The sequence below is a fragment of the Gavialis gangeticus genome, unplaced genomic scaffold, assembly GCF_001723915.1.
Source record: "Gavialis gangeticus isolate Ggan-Ray unplaced genomic scaffold, GavGan_comp1, whole genome shotgun sequence".
Lineage (NCBI taxonomy): Eukaryota > Metazoa > Chordata > Crocodylia > Gavialidae > Gavialis > Gavialis gangeticus.
This window is the reverse complement of record NW_017729031.1, coordinates 72,246,299-72,266,086: the sequence shown is the minus strand read 5'-3', so window position 1 is coordinate 72,266,086 and position 19,788 is coordinate 72,246,299. Positions and strand designations below refer to the sequence as shown.

The 19,788-nt window shown below is 40.2% G+C and overlaps 1 protein-coding gene across 2 annotated transcripts in view; it reads left to right on the top strand.

Annotated features, from left to right (window-relative positions):
* The window catches only part of HIBCH (3-hydroxyisobutyryl-CoA hydrolase), a 131,116-nt gene that overhangs the window by 63,714 nt on the left and 47,614 nt on the right, over positions 1–19,788 (top strand). For both annotated transcript variants that reach the window (XM_019523099.1, XM_019523098.1), the window contains exon 7: positions 10,822–10,900. In XM_019523099.1, coding sequence (XP_019378644.1) covers positions 10,822–10,900 — 79 coding nt within the window. The remainder of the gene's footprint in view (positions 1–10,821; positions 10,901–19,788) is intronic.

Below are 19,788 nucleotides of genomic sequence, written 5' to 3'. Positions count from 1 at the left end.
GTTTGCTTTATAGAAATTAATGAGTTGTTCGCCCACTCCCCAATACATGTATTCTAGGGAGAGTGATGATGTTCCTGGAAGGATTGGGAAATGGATGCACCGATGCATTAATGCCAGGTTCAGGGGTTTGTTTGGTTTTTTTTGTGTGTGTATTCATGGCCTGATTACCCATCCCAAGACCTGATATAGCACTTCATTTGTTCAGAGCACAGCTTTCGTTAACTTTATATCCAGTATTGTAAGGGCTGAACTCTTCAAATCAGAGTTCAGTGGGCACCCAGAAAATGAGAAACACCTATGTAAATTTTGGTTTCATTGAGTTGCCCAGCTATGAGTCACATAAGAACTATGGCAGTGACAGGTGCAGGGAAAGGCTTTCATTTCTAGACTTCTGGGAAAATAGGGATGAACTCTGGCCTCAGGGAGATGCTCCACTGCACCTTCCCCAAACCAAGGTTATTCTGGTCTGTGGAAGGCACAGGAAGGCAGGGGGTGTGTAGCAGTCTGTCTGCTTCTGGTCACCAGGAAGAGTCAAACCACAGGGAAATATCCCGTGCCATCCACAGACTGGGGTCACTGATCTTCAGAAGGCATGGAATAAATGCTTAGCTGTTCAACTTGGCCCAGGCAAAGAGGAATCTTCCTAATGGGCAGTACTTTTCTCAGAAAAATCTGTTCTCTCCTGTGAAAGAAAACCCTTGAGTGGCAGTATGCTCTCTTTTTGTGCCAGGAGAAAAGCATTTCCATACCTGCAGTATTTAGAGATGAGGTCGATGTCCAGTTCCTCAAGGCGATCTTCCTAATCGAGTGCTTCACTTTTCAGACTTAACACTTTTGTTCTTTAGTTCTTTTTTATGTAACTTCCTAGATTTTTAAAAAGTAAGTAAAAAAATCAAACATCCCTTCAGGTAGAATCATATTGACTCCTACATAATTCAACAGGGTCAAAACATTGGGATCCACAGATATCTCACTTGGGCTAACAGGCAGAAGGCAGGATAGGGTGGTACCTTAGGCTGTATACACATGTTCAGATGATCTCGGAGAATTCTACTTAGCCTCAGCAATTGTGGGGTGAAATATGCTTGATGGAAAGAGTCTCTTGAAAGCCCCAAAATCTAACAGGTCTCTACTGAGCAGATTTTCAAAGCTTTATAAGTTGGCCTAACGTGGGCAGACTTTCACAAGGATGGCAAAAGATATCCTTGACGTCAGGCTGCCACGCTGACAAATTTAGTCTGTACTCCAAAGCACAGATGCGATTGGAACTTCTCAGTGAATTTTGTTATCCACCTCCTTATCGTCATCATGAGGGCAAAATAACACCTTTTTTCTTTAATATCCTGAGAAATATCTGAATATTCTTGCTGAAACTTGAGCTTTTTACAAGTTCTAAGAGCATGCCTCATCTATGACTAATTTTTGCTCTATTTAGTGTCAAAGTTTGTATATTTTATGTATGGTTAGCACTGTATACACACATTTAGCTGTGCAAAGTGGTTCTTTGCTGCTGTCGTGCAAAATTAATTTCACGCTTTATTTACTTGCTCTGTGTCTAGCATTTAAAGTGGGTGAGCAACTGAAATAATAAACGCTTCCTCCTTTTTGTCAGTCACTGCCCTCTGCAGTTTAAAAGTACTGCTTTTTTAATCTCTGTTGAGAAAATCAGCCATCAGGCAAAAGTTGCTGCCATGCTAACGCTAGATAAGCTGCTTTGTGACCCTTTTTCTCTTTCCCTCTTCAAATATGGGTCCTGAATTCCAAATAGAAGCTTCTGACTTATTTTGTTATAGTCCAACCTTTTGAAACAGAAAATTAGTTTGTGGTAAAATACATACGATGGTTTACTATGTACTTACCTTATATACTGAGACACAAGTCTGTATTTGGTAGGTTTGTATTTCACTTAGTTCTAGTAATGTAGGATATTGAAAGCTATGGTAAAGCAAGATGAAAAACAACAAGATACGCTCTTTGCTGATGTTGCAGTGTATTTACCATCTGGCATATTGGCCTGTCTACTAAGCTCTTGCATGTGATTCTAGAGACAAATGGTACAGTTCATTTTTGGAGTTAATCTGATTTACGATATCAGCAGTGCTTCAAATGTATTTTAAAAAAAAACACCACTATTGAGTGTTCTAGGATTTATGCTAAAATATGTAATGCTTTTTCAGTAAAAAAAAGTTCCTTGTGAGGTATGCTTTCCCCTAAGCCTTGAGGGCCTATATTTAAAAATACAGTAAATATACAGGTGGGTGGAATGTGTGTGTTTTCTCTCTTTAAAAAACAAACAAACCCAAGCCCACTATGCTAGTGCACAGTATGAAAAATAATTTTCTGCTTGGACAAGAAAGGTAGCCTTCTTCAACATTTATCATACAAATACCTTTATAATTTAATACAGAAAATCAATTTAAATTAGAAAACACTCCCATTCAGGATTTTATTGGAATGAAAAAGCCCAGTTATACAGTAAGTCATCGTCTATTTTTGAGATTTAAAATTTAGGACATAAGCTAGAAAAGATGTTTTTTATCTTTTGTTTCATATGAAGCTGCTGCTTCTTCTGTTATGTTTTTAAGTGATGGTGGAGACCTGGCTGGAGATCATTCAGACTCCTTAACTGCAGATTTTTTTCCTTCTTTTCTGAACTTCATCTTCCTTGCTGAACAGCTCTGCTTTTTTCCTCTAATTGAATTATTGCCCACGTTCCAAATGGCTGTTCACTAATTTTTTTATTCCCCTCACCTGCCTGCTCTCCTGCCCTCTCCCCCCCTTCCCACATCAAACTTTTTTGTAAAAACTTCCCTTTTAGCTCAGGATCTGTGTTGGATTTTAAGGCAGAAAAATGATACCATGTGAAGGGTGTATATCCTGCCTGCTCCCTCCCTCTCATATCTTGTTATCTTGTCCATTCCTGTATCTTGATTTTTCTCTTGTTCCCAGGATTATTACTTTTCCCCTATTTTTTTTTTTGATAGATAGATCTATTTGCAAAGCATTCTTTTATTTAAAAAAATAAATTCCTTAGAGAGCAAGTAACCGCTTCTGCAAGGTATTGACATTTCTTAACTTCCGGGAAATGAGTAGTCGTTTTAACCTTAATAGGGCTATGCACAAATATAAGTTGATGTACCTTGCTGAATTTGGCCTTGAATGACTCCTTGCTTGCACTTTCTTTGGAGCATTAGTATTACAGGGTGTGCAGATGCTGATGCCTATAGGAACCAACATGCAAGGTGATTAGTGTGGGTCTCCTGGAAGTGTGTTCCACTTTTCCTGATGATTCTTTGTGTTCACATGGCTGCATACATGGCAGCCCCCTAGATTTCTAAAATCCTTTGCCTACTTCTCTCCCACTCCAGACCTGTTTGAAGGACATTTAAAGCTTGAGATTTCCCTAGTGAGAATTACTGAACTCTAGACAACACCAAATGCTGTAAGAAATGTAAAACCAAACAACTTCAAATGGTTTAAAAACAGAAGGTAACAGGACACCTTCCATATAGTATTTCCTTACCATTGTTATAAGCAAAAGCATTTTTAAGTCAGCAAATATTTCAGTTAATACATGACAGATCCCGGTAAGATTATCTTAAGAATTAGTCCTGTGTAGGTATGAAGAAAAGTCAATTAATTCTTCAATTGATCCTTTATACTGACAGCCTTCTGCTAGTCCAAATTTTGTGCTGAAATAAAGTCCCATCAAATACCTTTCTTAATACACATGACATATTACATAGGGGAAAAAATAGATATATTTAGCATTTGGAGCAACATTCCTAGCTAGTGAATAATCAAAAAAATAAATTCGTTTTTCTTACAGTATTCAAAGAAGATCTAAGTCCTTTCACAGCATATTTTCTCTTTTTTGCATGCTGTCAGAAATGTTAGCACGAAGACTTTCTTTTCTCCTCTGACATAAAAGAATCTTTTTAAAAAGAAATGTCTGACTGCTGATGCCACAAGGCTTGTGGTTTATTTCAGATAAGAGCTAGAAAGTGACATACAACATTTGAAGAAGCATCAAGGAAAATAATTGAGCTTTTCTACTGAAAATAAGTTACTGCATTTACCCACATCTAAGCTGACTTTGAATTTTAAGATGACCCCTCCATAACTTAGATTCCAGATACAGAAATTTTTAAAAATTGTTTATAATTTTCCATGTGTAGAATCTAATTATGAGGGGTGGGGAAGAGGGTCATCTCAATTTGTGCCTTCCACTGCTGCAGTAGGGGAAGTGGCAGCAAGGGACCAGACCCCAGCCTCTTGCCATGCCTGTCCCACCCCACTCCACCTGCTCCCCCTGCTACCTTTACCCCCCTTGTGCCACTTACCTTCTGGAGGCCTGTGCTTTGGCTCAGGGGCAGTCAGCAGCAGTGACCCTGGCCCCACTTCAGCCTGACCAAAGAGAAGCAGCGGTGGCTGGAGCTAGAGCAGAAAGTAAGCAGTGGAGAAGTAGGGTGGGGATTGGGGAAGTAAACCTCATCTTTGATTTGAGTAAATACAGTATTGCAGAATAATTCCAACTGACTACAATAATCATATGTTATTCTGCATAGTCCATATCTACATGAACAAGACAATATTGTATTCTCCAACTATATTATTTAATTTCTCTTCAATTTCTGTTCTTTGTAACACTAATTTCTCTTCAGTTTATCTTTGAAGCTTTGTCCATGGTAAATTGCTGATATGCATCAAATTGAAGTTAAATGTACATTCATTGTATGTTACACCAGAATAATGCAATACATTTTTTATGATGTAATTAAAACATTCAATCACAGCTGGATCTAAATGTTTCTTATAAGTGTGGGCCAAATTTATTTCAATACATTGGGAGTAAATTGGATCGGAGTTGATAGATAAAGCCTGCCAAGCTGTTAGTTTATCAAATAGAAAGACTCAGAGCCTGGCACTTGGGTTGATAGGGCTTGTTTTGTGTCCAAACTGAGGCTAGGAGAGTTTGCAAATACTGCATGATATATCACAACATATGATCATAGCTTGACCACCAGACTTGAATGCTTTTTGGCAATAAGAAGACTTGAATAAATGCCAAGCATCACCCATGGCACAGACTTCCTGGTCTTTTATGAAATTAGAAACAGACTCTGAATAAGATATATAATTATTAATAATCTATAAAATAGATCTAGTGCACACTAGTTACCATAGTAATCGATGGTTTCTCTCCTTCAGAAATTGAATCCTATCAGAAGCAATACAGTCTGAATTCTGAGGACAGTATTCCAAGTCTCTTTCTGTCTCTTGCTTTTTTAGGTAAAAAATAAATGGCATTCAACTGATTTAAAAATGTTTAGGAGACTTGTGAAACTATTGGGAATTGCTTGCTTTACAGCTTCGAATTGTTGTACAATTGTCTTAGTTTATATTGCATTTTGTCATTTAAAACTGTTGAATTTATCGTGCAGTATAGCTCTTATATTTTTGTATCTGCAGATAAAACTGGATTATGCTCTGTGGATTGTTCCACAAAGTTTTTAATGATTATCTTGCCTTTTATGCAGCAATTAGGATAAGATTAATTTTGTTTCATCTTAAAGGTTCACAGCTGTTATCTGGAAACAGAGATAATGAATCACAAGCAGGTCCAGGGCAGTGATCCTTCCCCTCTATGCAGCTCTGGTCAGGCCACAGTTGGAGTACTGCATCCAGTTCTGGGCACTGTACTTCAAGAGGGATGTGGCTAACCTTGAGAGGGTCCAGAGGAGGGCCACTCTCATGGTCAGGGGGCAGCCGGCCAGGCCCTACAAAGATAGACTAAAGGGCCTGAATCTATTTAGCCTCCACAAGAGAAGACTGAGAGGGGATCTGGTGGCCATCTCTAAACTCACTGGGGGGACCAGTGGAAAATAGGTGAGGCTCTGTTCCCCTGGGGACCACCTGGGATAACAAGGAATAATGGCAACAAATTGATTGAGAGCATGTTCCGACTTAATATCAGGAGGAATTATTTTATGGTTAAGGTTGCCAGGCTCTGGAATGGGCTCCCAAGGGAGGTGGTGCTCTCCCCTACCTTGGGAGTCTTCAAGAGGAGGTTGGATAGATATCTGGCTGCAGTATTATGATCCCAGCACTCATTCCTTTCCAGGGCAGGGGGTCAGACATGGTGATCTGTTCACGCCCCTTCCGACCCTAGAAACTATAATACTCTTTTGCCAGTAACAGAATTTATTGTTCTAATGCAGGGGTCAGCAACTGCTGGCATGCGTGCTAAGCATGGCATGCAAGGCCATTTTGCTTGGCACACCGCCACCATCCCAGGCTCCAAGCAGCTGCTGCCAGCCACGGAGCCCAGGCTGCTTCCAGCAGGCGGCTGAGAGGCTGCAAGCCCCGCTGCAAGCAGACTGGGCTCTGTGGGCTGACTTCAGGCAGCTGCTCCAGGCTTCGGCATGTCGGCACTCTGACACCTTCCAAGATAGACATTGTGGTTTTTTTGGCTCTCCGGCCAAAAAATGTTTCCTACCCCTGTTCTAATGTAATGGTAAATCTTGTTTTGAAGCTTTATCATTTAATTCTACACACTCTCTTTGACTGCTCACACCTTTTTAAAACAGTCAACAGGAAAACAATGCTGTGTATTGGCTTTTAACACATCTGTGTTTTCATTTTTTGATTTTTGTTGCATTACATACAGTCTGCTGTGTTTTTATCACCACATTGCTTTGAGGATTTGAGCCCAAGTTTTTCAAGGTAGGAATGATGTTTAAAATCAGTTTTTTGATTGAAGGAAAACTACTAGAACAAAGTACTTGCTGGAAAGAATACTGACATAGGTGCTACCATCAGAGTATTTATGAGACTGTTTCAAAACTCAAATTGATGTTAGTGTGTGGTTTTATTTTTTTTAATTTAAAGAATAAATTACATTCCTATTAAAATTTGATCTCTTCATGCTGTACCACATGGCTACAATCATTTTTTCTGCTCTCCATTCCTGAAGGTCTTCCTTTTTTCTGCTTTAGCATGTATTCTCTTATGACAAGCCTTGTTATGTCCCTTATGATCTTAATTTTGCTTGTTTAGTAAATAGACAGGAGGTGTATTTCTCAGTTTTTGTCAAAATACATCTTATTCCTTCTTAAACTAAGATTCTCAGTTAAGGAATTCCATCCACAGTGCTGATATTTCATGTCATTTTTTTACATCTGAATGGAATGTTTTTCATAAGTTGTTTGAATACACATATTCAATACACATCGAATACACATCATCATTGTTTTGATAAAGCACTGCCTGTCCTTAATGCTGCATTGTTAGGTTGGAACTCAGCTTTAACACCTTCCTTAGAACGCTAATTTTTTTCAGTTTCTAAAATCAGTTACTGCCAGCTACAGCTTGATCTCTGGCTACACTAGAGATCTCTATAAATAGCCTACATATACAGTACTCTTTTTGGAGAGGAACCATTGAAATAAAGCTTGTAGTTCCAGTAAGATAAAGGGTGCAGATTATGCTTTCATTGCACAAGTTCAAAATTTGACTTGTGCAAAGTCTTGTTTCTTATGAAATAATGTACTCAAATTGTAAAGTTTGGCTACTACACTTGTCTTCTAAAGTAAAACTGTAGTGGAAAATTTAAATCCATTAATGTAAAAGAAGGGAAAGACGGTTGTAGTGCCAGAATTTGCTTTTTATAGAATCGATATAATTGACTGTCAATGCAAAGAGTAATTTGTGATACAGTTGTATGTTCTCTGACTTCTGATCTGCAGAGAGACTCAGCTATAATAAATTATGTTAGATAAGAACATAAGAAGGCATATACTGGGGTCAGACCAATGATCCATCTAGCCCAGTGGCAAAAAGTAAATGTTTTAGAGCAGAGCTATCTAGCTGGCTGCCGATAGGCCGTATGTTGAATTGCGGCCCCTAGGCTCCTGCCTGAGTGGTCTGGCTGCTGCTCCCCCTGTTGCTCCATCTGCAGCAGCATCTGGAGTCCCTAGGCTCCCTCCCCATCCTTCAGCTTTTGATGCCTGCCCCTGCCTCAGAGGGGAGGGCAGTGCAGCGTGGCTGGGGGAGCACAGGGGGAGCCTGGACAGTGAGGAGGGGGGGCATATGCAGTGCAGCAGTGGGAAGGGAAGGGCCCATGTGGGTGTGCAGTGCAGTGTGTATGCTGGGGTGGGAGGGGTGGCGTTTGTGCAGCATGTGGCCCATAGGGCCTGTGGCTTGCCTTGGTGCTGTCCAGTAGTGTGGTTTGCAGGATGTTCAGTCCCCAGCTGCTTAGCAGTTGCACAGCCTTGCTTTAGAGGGAAAGTATATGAATGGGATGTGTCTAGACTAGTGATCCCCCTGTCAGTCCTTCCCTGGCATCAACCATTATTGGTTTAGGGATGTCAGGATACATCCTTGATTTCAGTTTAATAGATCTCAATGTGCCTGTTCTACATACTATATTGTCTATGTAATTATCTCAGGATTAGCATTTGGCTTTCATATCCTGTTCTCTTATGTCATCTAACTCCCTTGCCCTCTTTTATTTTCTGTACTCAACAGGAAAAAATTGTGAGGGCAAGAGAAGGGGGAAGGAGACTTCTCCAAAGCAAAGAGAAAGTTTTCTCAAATGGAATATTTTTAGCTTCTGTAGAATCCAAGCCATCGATTGAAGAAAGTGTGTGTGTGTGTGTGTGTGTGCGCGCGCGTGCGTGTGTATCCTTTGTTAGGGTAGAAAAAAGTCTTTCTTTAAAAATGTCCTTTTTTTTTCCATCTTAAAGGAATAGGTAAATTAGGGGTCTGCAGTGAAGTAAAGTTAGTGGTGTACCACTGTAAATGAGACAAGAACATCAAGCCTATGAGCTCTTAACTTGTAGAAGCATCTCCTTCACATCCAGACCAATGAGATGAAGAAATTTACAATAATGCGCACAGCTCTGGGGGGGCATGTGCTTCCCCCAGGGGTGCATGCAGCAGTGGGATCCACCCCCTCCCTGCCCCCGACAAACTGCCTGCAGCTCCGTCCCATGCCCTGCCCTGCCTCAGCTATGCAGCACCTGCCCCAGCCCCAGCTCCAACCCCACTCCCTCCCTTATTGCGGGGGCCTTGATCTGCATCCCCATGTCTCTTCCCTCCCTCATGCCCTTTGCCCCCAACAGACTTATCAGCTGGACGCTGCTTTCCATGTTGCCAGGGTTCATATCAGCAATCGGATTGTTATCAGCCGATATGACTGGTCAATAATCGGCTATCGGTATCAGCCCAAAAATCCTTTATCAGTGTGCCCCTACTTTTTGTGAACTTCATTCTAAATAATAAATATCCAGAAGAAAGTATGAACTGTTACTTTCCGCTAACAGCTAGACATTCCAAACCAAAATTTTCTCCTCTAAAATTTCTGAGAAAGATGTGTTGCCTCCTAGTATTTGAATTTCATACTTGAGGCTGTATCTATCATCTGAGCCTGTGAATGTGCATATATACCACTGTCTTCTACTAAGCAAAATCAGAACTGCTTCCAGTTACTTGACATCAGAACTGTGTTTGCTAAAGATTAACCACAGCCTTCAGATCAAGTTGTTTGGACTTCTAGTATTGGAGTACAAAAAATTCTTTGAAGTGTTTTTGCCTTCTGTGAGGTAGTGCAATATAAGTGGCTATAGTTAATGTAACCATTTTTGGGGAATCTTAGGGGCAGAGTAAGAATTCTGTTTTGATATGGGGACAGTCTGTGCATCATACTTCAACCTTCTGTTCTGAATATGGATTTAATTTGCTTTCTCCTATGCTGGAGTTATAAAAAGATATCTTAGCCTTACTCAATGAGAAGTTAAGCTTTTTCTGGAAGACTGACATACCTAGAAATAAGTCAAATTTATGAGCTATGTATTAAGAGTAAATACTGATTAATTGAAAGACGGAACCTGCATTTAGACTGTATTATAACTCTTGTTTTTCCCACCTCTGGTGGGAGAGCAAGGAAACTTGAGAAAAAACTCTGTTTAAGGATTTGGCATTCCAGCCTTCTCCACTTCACAAACAGCTCAAATTTGAGCCCTCTTGGGTTTCAAACTTCTGCTAAAGTCTTTACAAAAATCTGAAGAAAAACTGACTCAGCATTTGGTTGGCAAAATTAAATAAAAATAAATATATTAACACTGTTTTAAAAAAAAAAAAAAAAAAGCAGTGGCCACTTTGGAAGCTTTTACTGTCCTGCCCAGCAAAGAGCAGGGGCAGAGTCTAGTATTAACCCTCTCATAGCTGCTAAGGAATTTGCAGTAGCTATTGGCTGATCACTGTGACTTGTGTCTGGAGCAGTGATTGAGCTGGCTCAGTGCAAATGAGCTGCTGCATGCAGTCTGGTATTTTGATACGGCTTGTGGTATAGAAAGAGCACTTGATTTACAGGAACTTCTATACAGAACTATTTACAGTAAAGAAATAAGTCTTGCACCTGCTCTTCCAAAGTTCTAGGGCTTTGCTGTCTTGCCAGACTAAGAAGACCCTGCTGCCTCACCCATGCTGTCTTTCTGGATGCCACAGTTTTTGGATGCTATCACACTGTTGTACACTCTGGGAAAATCTCCCCCCCCCCATATGCTGCTTTCCAAAGAGCAAGGTGCACACATCACACACCCCCAAATAAGACATATGCTTTGTCTTTGGAAGATGGCATGTAGCGGGGAAAAGATTTTTCCAGAGTTATGGTTGATTGTGTAACAGAGTAAGCTCTGCTGCAAAGAGAGTGTCCAGAAAGTGTAGCATCCCAGGAGATTGTCTGGGTAAAGCAGTCTGGATGTTGTCTTTTAAATACTATAATAAACCAGTATCTTTATTTTGTATTTCTTTTCTTAGGGTGTTGGTCTATCAATCCATGGACATTTTAGGGTGGCTACTGAGAAGACACTTTTTGCAATGCCAGAGACCGCAATAGGTAAATATTTTGCATCCTATCTTTTACTGTTTCAGAATATATTACATTTGTTTATGTGATTTGTAACAGGATGAATTTCATTAAAAGAAGGTTAACAAGACACTAAAGTGCGTGTGTGTGTGTGTGTGTATTTTTTTTTTTGGATAGATTTTATTCTGTGGACAGGAGGGCTAATCCTAATGATACTTGTACCAGCACATATGTATTCTTCATCTCTGTAGAGCTTATCAGAATAAAATGTTTTTGTGCTGAAGTAAGGAATGGGTAGCACTAATTATGGAATCAGTCATAAGTACAAAGATACCAGTATAACTGTGCCAGTGCACTTGAATTCAGAATTGCTGCTAAAACTTACTGAAATAGATTATCTTGCTTTTGTGGTGTAAGACAAAGCTAAAGGCTAAATGGCCCCTTAATCCACCACATTGCCTATTTTGTGCCATTTTGACTGATTTGGACCTAGTGTAAAAAGATTTAGGTTCATTAGTATCAGTACAGTAGTGGTATTTATGTCAGGTTTTAATTTACCGTAATCATTTCATTTTGCCAAGCTTATGTTCAGTCAAGATGGTCTGTTATATTTCCTTTGGTACTGAATCTGTGTAAAAGTCACTGATATCATTAACTTATGCACCTTATTGGCACCTAGAAGGCATGCTGCCAGTTTGGTCAAGTCAGCATCACAAGTGAATGGATGGAATTTGAGGGCTTATGCATACTCCTGCACCAGTAGGGAGTCTGAGTAATACAAACCTTTGATTAAAAACAGCTGCTATAAACCGTTGAATTGTAATTCTTTGTTAGTCTGCCCAATTGTGGCCTGTTTTGGCGAAGTACTGTATGCCTTCAGTTCTTGTTGATTCCAAAGCTAATACTAGGTGCTTAGCAGCTTGGATGATGAGATAAAAACAGATGCAAAATAATATCTGTATTCATTACTGGCACTGATTGTTGCATGATAGGCTGCATTTTTCTAGGATAACTCCTAAAGAGTTTAATGAAATAATGGGCACATTTTTTATGAAGTGTAGAAGGAGTTGGTAATAGATTAGCAGATGCTTTTAAAATGATTGATCAGTTGTTCTAGTCTATCAGATCAGCAGACTGCTTACAATATTGGCTTCTTATTTTCTATGACTCTGGTTATGACCATAAGAGTGGAATACTCCTGCTGTGTTGTATCACTAACATGCCTATATAATATCTATTAACAATTTATTGATTAAATCTTTAATATTAAGGTTTGACCAAAATAAATCTGTTACAGGTCAGTGCAAGTTATGTGAGATTAATATTTTTAAAATCTTAAACATCTAAGTAAATGTTTTTAACATTTTCCAAAATGAAACTAAATTTTCCTTATGAAAATTGGTAATTGATAATTAATTTTTTAAAAAAACTAAATTGATGCACGTATTTTATTTTTCTGTGAACTTTAAGAAGGTTGGAGACATCTGAAAATGAAAAATACGAAATTTTGTCCCCATCTCTTGTGTTCTTCATTTCATCCTGGAGTGTTTTATGAAGTAATTTATTCTAAAATTCCCATTCATAAATTATCCATGAAAATAGCATAGCCCTTTCCAAGAGCTATAATCCTAGCCATCCAATTTTTAACCTGATGATGATGATAATTAGCTCATGCTTGGAGAAAAGAACTTGAGAATCCAGACTTGTTTCAGTTTTACCATTGACTTACTGTGTGACTTGTATGAAAATAACTTTACTTAGTTTTTAGTTGTTATTTCATATAAATTTAAATCTCTTGATGTTTGGATCAGAGGTAATGCATTAATACATCTGTTATGGATATTTCCCTTTAGATTTTGGGGTGAGGTGGGGGTAGTCTCTGACTTTTTCCCAGGTACAGCAGGTGTTCCTGGCAGATCTTAGCTTTTTGCTTTGGTAAAAAATGTTCAATCAATATTACAGTTTTTAGAGTTAAGAATTTCTAATTGGTATGTGTCGGGATTAAATGCCCCAAGGTCACGGTGGGCTGGGCGGTGGCTTGGTACGAAACAGGTGGGATCTTTGGCGTGGAGCTCTGAGGCACAGAAGCGTTTGGTTTCAAAAACAAGCTAGGTTTATTTAACTTACACTTCTGAAGCGTAGGCACAGAAGTCTTCAGTTACAGTTAAACAGAATGAACAAAACAAAGGGATCTGTCGGCTCATGAGGTTCACCAGCAAGCCCTTGCTATCTAACCCCGGAGGGCTAGGGGCAGCTGCCTGCTGGCTAGTCCCAGAGCTGGTCGACAGCTTATGAAAGGGTGAACACACTACGGAACAAAACTGTAACGAGGCCAGAGTCGTGACGCCAGTCCAAAGGACGAGTAGTCGGTAAACGAAGCCGAGGTCGAGAGCCGGAATGTGAAGCAGTGGAGGTGTAGACGAGGTAAGAAAGGAAGAGCCGAGCCGTGGTCGTTAATTGGAGCCGAGGTCAAGAGCCGTCCAGTAAACTGAAGCCGTGGTGGTAATCAGAAGTTGAGGTTGGAGTTGGAGCCAAAACAGTTCGAAAGCTGGAAAATCAGAACAGTACGTATGTATACGATCAAAGGTGAAGATGTAGTGAGGGCCTACGTGGGAGGAGACCTATAGGCCGAGGAGCCTCACTGAGGGACAGTAACTGAGATCAGCCTCTGTCCTCAGTCGAACGGATCTCCCCCCTCCGGGAGGGGCCCACTAAGCTTTTATATGAATTTGGTAGCCAATTACAACGCTGTCTCCACAGAAATTTCTAGTCAAATGACATCATGCTTTTAATAAACTGGGCATGCATGACACTGAGCTCTCTGTTGTTACCAGGCATGCGCCAGCCTGAAAAGTAGGTCAGCGTGATTGACAGCTCTCAGGGTTGTACAAGGGGCATGTGTCGAGCACACTTGTGGAAAATTCCGTTTGGAGAGCTCTTCTGCGCATGTCATCTTAACCCCTTGCATTGGCAGCATACATAACTACAAATTTACTTTTACAGTATGGATCATATATATCTTGAAGTTTTCAGTTTATCTGGAGACAGTTAACTAAATATACACACAATAAAGTGAAACTCTGTTAGTATTATTTTTATGTAAGTATTAGTTACGTAAATACTTTGCAAAGCAGCACATTTTTTGTTTTTTGGCTTTCTGATTGTTTTTTATGAGGTATAATTTTTAACAGTCAAAATAGGATGGCAAGATCTTATGAGTAATATGAAATGCCTAAGGCAAATGATGATTGGTTGCAGCCCTTCTAAACGTGCTTCAGTGTGCACACCCCTTTTCCATGCGAGATTTACTGAATAGTCTCACGTGCATTGAGTCTGCTTAGGCTCCTGTACAGGAGCAGAAATGGCAGGCAGGCATAACCGTCTCCCAATTCCCTCTTACCACATACGTCTATATTGCCTTGGGTGTAAAAGCTGGCACCTAAATCTTCTTGTATCAAAGTGCAGGGAATTTCAGGACTAATGTCAGTGTAGTTCCAAGACTTCAATAAAAGTCCTGAAAGGAGGCCATCAGACCTCCCTCCTTTAAAGGCAAAGAAACTAAGCAGTACAACAGAGAGAGAACTGGACCAATTTTGGTCAAAGGATGCATCCATTATTGCCTTTGGGGACATTATTGGTAAAAGGAGATGACTGTTGTGAAAAGTAATACTGCCTTATAAAGAGGAGATATGCTTCTCGTTAAAGAGTATTCCTTCTGTCAGCCAGGTCCCTCTTGTGTCTTCATATGGGAGCATGAGGAGACACAGGGGCCGTATGGTTCTGATAAGCATACTATTAGAAAAAAACTTGATCTCACTCTGATCTCACTTCTTTCTCCCCTCTTCCTCTACCCCAAGGCTGTACGCCATGCATGTGAGTAGGCAGGTGCTCCCCAACCTGCTGCACTGCGTGCTGGCAAGCAGGCACCAACCCCCACTTGCTGCCCCTGTGCAGCCCAGCACTCTGTCACACCTGCTGCTCCCTGCGGGCTCCGTTATGACACTATGCCACAGGCACTCCAGGCTGCTGGCTTCCTGGCACCATGGGCTGTTGTGCTGCACTGCTCTGCCCACTGGGGCTGTCAGGCAGAGGAAGCTGAGCAGGGAGAGGGAGCCTGAGGATCCTAGTAGCTGTAACTGAAGTAAAGGGCAGTGGCAGTGAGCAGAGAGCCTGAGGGCTGCATGTTAACCCTCTGCAGGCATCACGTGGCCCACAGGCCACTAATTGGACAGCCCTGTCCTAAACAACCATCTTATCAACAGCAAGAGACTATGGAAAACATCAGCTTACCCAGTGAGCAGCCATTTAGCTCAGTAAGAGCATGGTGCTAATAACTCCACAGTCATGGGTTTGATCTCTGTTGGATTAGGTGATCTCTTGAGGTCCCATCCAGGCTCTCTCTGAGAATAAGTGTGGGAGGAAAAATGAAAGTTGTAACAATTCAGTTTTGATGTAGATACTTTTTAGGTAAATTGTAGTACAATAATACTCTGATGGTATTTGAAAATTCTGATGTTTATGAGCATTTAGATTTTTGTAGGAATTCTTACTTATTTTAAAAGGATGTAATATGATATAAGTTTTAACAAGAAAAAATGGGTCAGTCATTTCAACATGTAGAACCTAAGTGTGGTGGTAGGCATAGATTTCTGATATATGTGAAGTATTTTACAAAGAACATTCTGATTGTGGGGGCCTGACCAAAGAAATCTACTGGGATTCTGGCTTCTGAAACATTTAGAGTAGCTCCTCCTGGAAGATTACTTCAGGAGATTCAGGGATATCACCTGTAGAGTCCTACATGAAGGTGAGTGAAAACTTACTTTAGACAAAATTGTAGGTCTGCCAAAGTTTTCAGTACATCCAAAAAGAGAACCTCTTAGAAGCAGTGGTGGGTTTTTTTCTCAATTTAGGGGTTTTAGTTTTTCAAAAGGACCTATTTTCCAAAATACCTATTAGTAAAACAGATAATTTGAACATAATGCTACCTGAATTGTTATACTTCTGTTATATAACTTGCATTTAGTTGCTATTTTTTCAAAGCACTTTGAAAACATGACAGAGAAGTTGGTTTATTTGTAAAACAATTATACAATGCAATGAACAAGCCATTAGTTATTTTATTTTTCAATAGGAAAGAGTTAGATAATACCTTTGCCACAATGATGATACAGTTAACATACTTTCTTTCCTTTGTTTTAAAGAGAGCTATTTAACAAACAAACAAACAAACAAACCCTAAGACAGAGAGAGGGGTGGCCTGGGACCAGAAACTCTCTCAAGGAATTAAGTTGTGAAATAATTTTAAGGTCAAGGTAAACTAGAGTAAACCTCTGAAATCTTACATGGATTAATGCCACAGCTATACTTTTATCTCTTTAATGTAGCTTAAAATGTCCGGTTGTCTAAAGTCAGTGTTGTTTAAATCTTGTCTTGTATTAACTTCTCAGGTGAACAGACTTCCCTTTCTATCCTGTAATGAAAATGTGCTTTCAGCCATTCAATTTTTGCATGATTGTTGTGCCATAAATATTCCTTGTACTTTAGAAATCAGAAACTAAGATGCAGTTCCTGCCTGGAAGAGTTTAACTGACATGTACAGGATAAAAACAGGACAGTAGTTTATGTATAAGAGAGTGCGTAAAGATCAGTGCTGAGAAGATCAAAATAAAGACTGGAAAAACTGAATGTGGGTTTTCAAGTGTAGTAATATACTAAGAATTAACACTTTCTTCTCATGCCTTTTCAAACTTTTGTAAAATCACTAGCTTTTATAAAATCAGTCAGACGTCTTACAGGTACCCAAGGAAATTAGTAATGCTTTTATTTTACAAATGGCAAAATTGGTACAACTTTATTGGGACCAGTATTTTACCTGTATAGTTGTAGTGATTTGCCTAAGGCTACATTTTTCATTGGTCACTGACTTTTATGATTTGGTGTTCTGACCCCCAACTCTCGCCATGTGCAGTCCAACAGACCTCAGGTTCTCTCTATTGTAAGGATTTGAAGATGAGAAAAGATATGGAGCCAAACTGAGAAATGTTCAAGTGGTTGGGACAGCATAAAATAAAGTAGGAGACATTATTTAAAAGAATTAAGAGGATCATAAGGAGGAGCAGGGAAGAAAAGGAATTAAAAGATGAGGACAAGCAGTTAACTGTTATGTGATTGGCTGCACAGACACACTCAAGAAAGTTAATCTGACTTAAATAAAGGAGTTAATTTAAAGTGGTTACTTGCACCTTGTTAAACCCCTCTATAGATACTCTCATTCAGAATTTAAAGTTACCTTGATTCAAAGGTAAAGTTTCACTGCCAAAGTAAATGTGGTTGAACTGTCATAGGCACTTAGACTTGTTAGGCACTTGCAGGAGGGACTTTGGACAGTATGTAGGAAGAAGTAGTATTTCAGAGCAATATTTTAGTGAGGGCTGAGAATGGAAGTTACACTAAGGGCAAAAGATTTGACAAAGTTGCAGTCCTGATGAACAGGACATAGTGTAATCCTCAATTTTGATGTGGAGAGATTAGGAGGAAAAAAGCCCAAATATGGGGGCGGGGAAGTAAATTTGAAATACTGGTAGCACATCAGAGAGAACTGACAACTAAATAAATCATTAATGACCTCCAGCCCCTCCTGGAAAACGTTGACCATAGGGAACAAGTCTGTCCTGGTTCACCAGCAGCCTCCAGCTTCAAATGATGGCTCTCTAGGAACAATTTTCACCAAGCACCAGGTCACAAATCCAGATGCCAACAGCTTATCAACACACAGTCTGGGCTTCTATCATCAGTGCACCAAACACACAAAACAGAATATCTGGCACTTATTCACTTATTCCTCTACCACTATAAAATATGCCATCACTTGCTTACAATGCTTTTCTGCATGGTAGCCAGAATGGGGAATCCCTACATAAAAGAATTAATGGCAGTTGAGTGGACATCTATTCCAGAAACATACAAAAATGTGTGGCAGAGCCCTCTAACCTCCCTGGACATGCCATCACTGACCTCAGAATAGCTGTGCTTAAACAAAAAAATAAAACTGAAAAACAACTTGAATTAAAACTTGTGGAAGAAGAGATCATCCACAGACTGGGTTGTGTTAAACATGGTCTTAACAGAGATTTCATTACCTGAAATAGTTATTACCTCTAGCTGTTTATTCCAACATCCTTCAGTGTGTTAATTGCCTTGTTTATCACTATTGACCTTTTGCCTCTCTCAGCAATATCCCTCCCCCACTCATTTGTATTTAAATTCCTCTCTATTTTAAACCCTTTTTTCCTCAAGTTCATTCATAGCATCTGATGAAGTAGGCTGCTGCATACAGAAGCTCATTCCTCTGAACCAGTTAGGTAAATGTGGCACCATAGAGACTGCCTTCTGCCAAATTGGAGGAATGAGACTAATGAAGGACAGAGATGGATTTGACATAATTAGCCTAGGTGTGATGGCTTAGCTGGGTGGAGAGGAGGGGTGGGGAGGCAGACTTGGTTGCCTAGGACATGAGTATAGATACAGAAAAGTAGAGACAATATAGTTGGGGATTTAGGAGAGCATGGGAACCCTCCAAAAGCGATTTAGACACTCAGCATCGTAGGAGGAGAGGTAGCAGAGCGTAGAATTTTGGAAGTCTTCAGGATATAATGATGATTAGTTGCTGAGGGAACAGATGTATCCAGTAGAACAAGAGAATAGTAATGCCACAGTGTTGCTGTTAGAAAAAGCTTACTCAACATATTTTTAGTTACTTTAGAATTAAGAACACGATATGTAGATTAAGAGCCATGAAGATGCTGAGAGAAGCTGAAGGAGGTAAGCACAAGAACCCTAGAGACAGTACAGAGGAAGCCAAGGTGGAGAGAGGCTGGGTGGAAATGGAGAGATTTTTCTCAGGATAGAGGAGAATTAGGCATTCTTACAACACTAATCCTATGATATACTTTTAGATATCCTATGGTATACTTTAGGTCTCTTATAAATTAACTGTAATGTCTTGAATTGAATGTTTTTTTTGGTTATGAAGATTGATTTGTGCCCTGGAATTCAACAGTTGAGTGAAATGCTTAGCTTTCTGACAGGACATAAATTTAATTTCTGTATTTAAACTCTTAATGTTGTTGCTCCATCTGTTTTTATAACTTTTTCTAAATTGTCTGTACTCTTCTTTTCATCCCTTGGCCTTTCCCCACCATTCAGCACACTTTAATCATCTCTTTCTGAGATGAAAATTCAACTTCTCCAAAAGATTTAACTTCTTCCTCCACAGGGGGTTATCACATGGCAGTAATCTGTCACTTTGCTTCATCCTCTTTTGTCTACTTCTTACACTGATATTATTATACTTTTTGAAGGGCCTGCAGAGCTGGATTATATGGCTTTGCTGGGGATCCATCAAAGTTCTCTCACAATGCCAGGTTTCTTTTCAGCACCCAGATCATTGCCAAGCACCTAGGCAAAAGCAGTGGTGCTGGAAGCCCAGCAGCTATGCAGGAAGAAGCCTGGCATTATGGACACTTGACTACTAGGGCTGTGTGAAACTTTGGATGCTGATTCGATTTTGAGAAGATTTGGCCCGATTCGGCAGCCAAATCTGAATCAAATCAGGAGACCAATAAAAAGGTCTGAAACGATTTGGAAAAGATTTGCAAAGGTTTGGAGAGATTTTGGGCAGTCCCCACTCTCCACTGCAGGGAGCTGGACCCGGATGCGGAGCTGGTAAGTAGGGGGCAGGGGAGAGGGGGCTGGAGGAAAGGGGAGGGGCCTATGGGGGGGATCCCCACCAGGCCCCATCCCCTGCCTGCTCCTCCAGCTCCCCTGAGCACCCCCCAACCCCTGCCCACTCACAGCCCCCCCTGGCTGCCCTGCCCGGCCCCAGCTTCTGGCTCTTAAAAAAAAAAAAAAAAAAA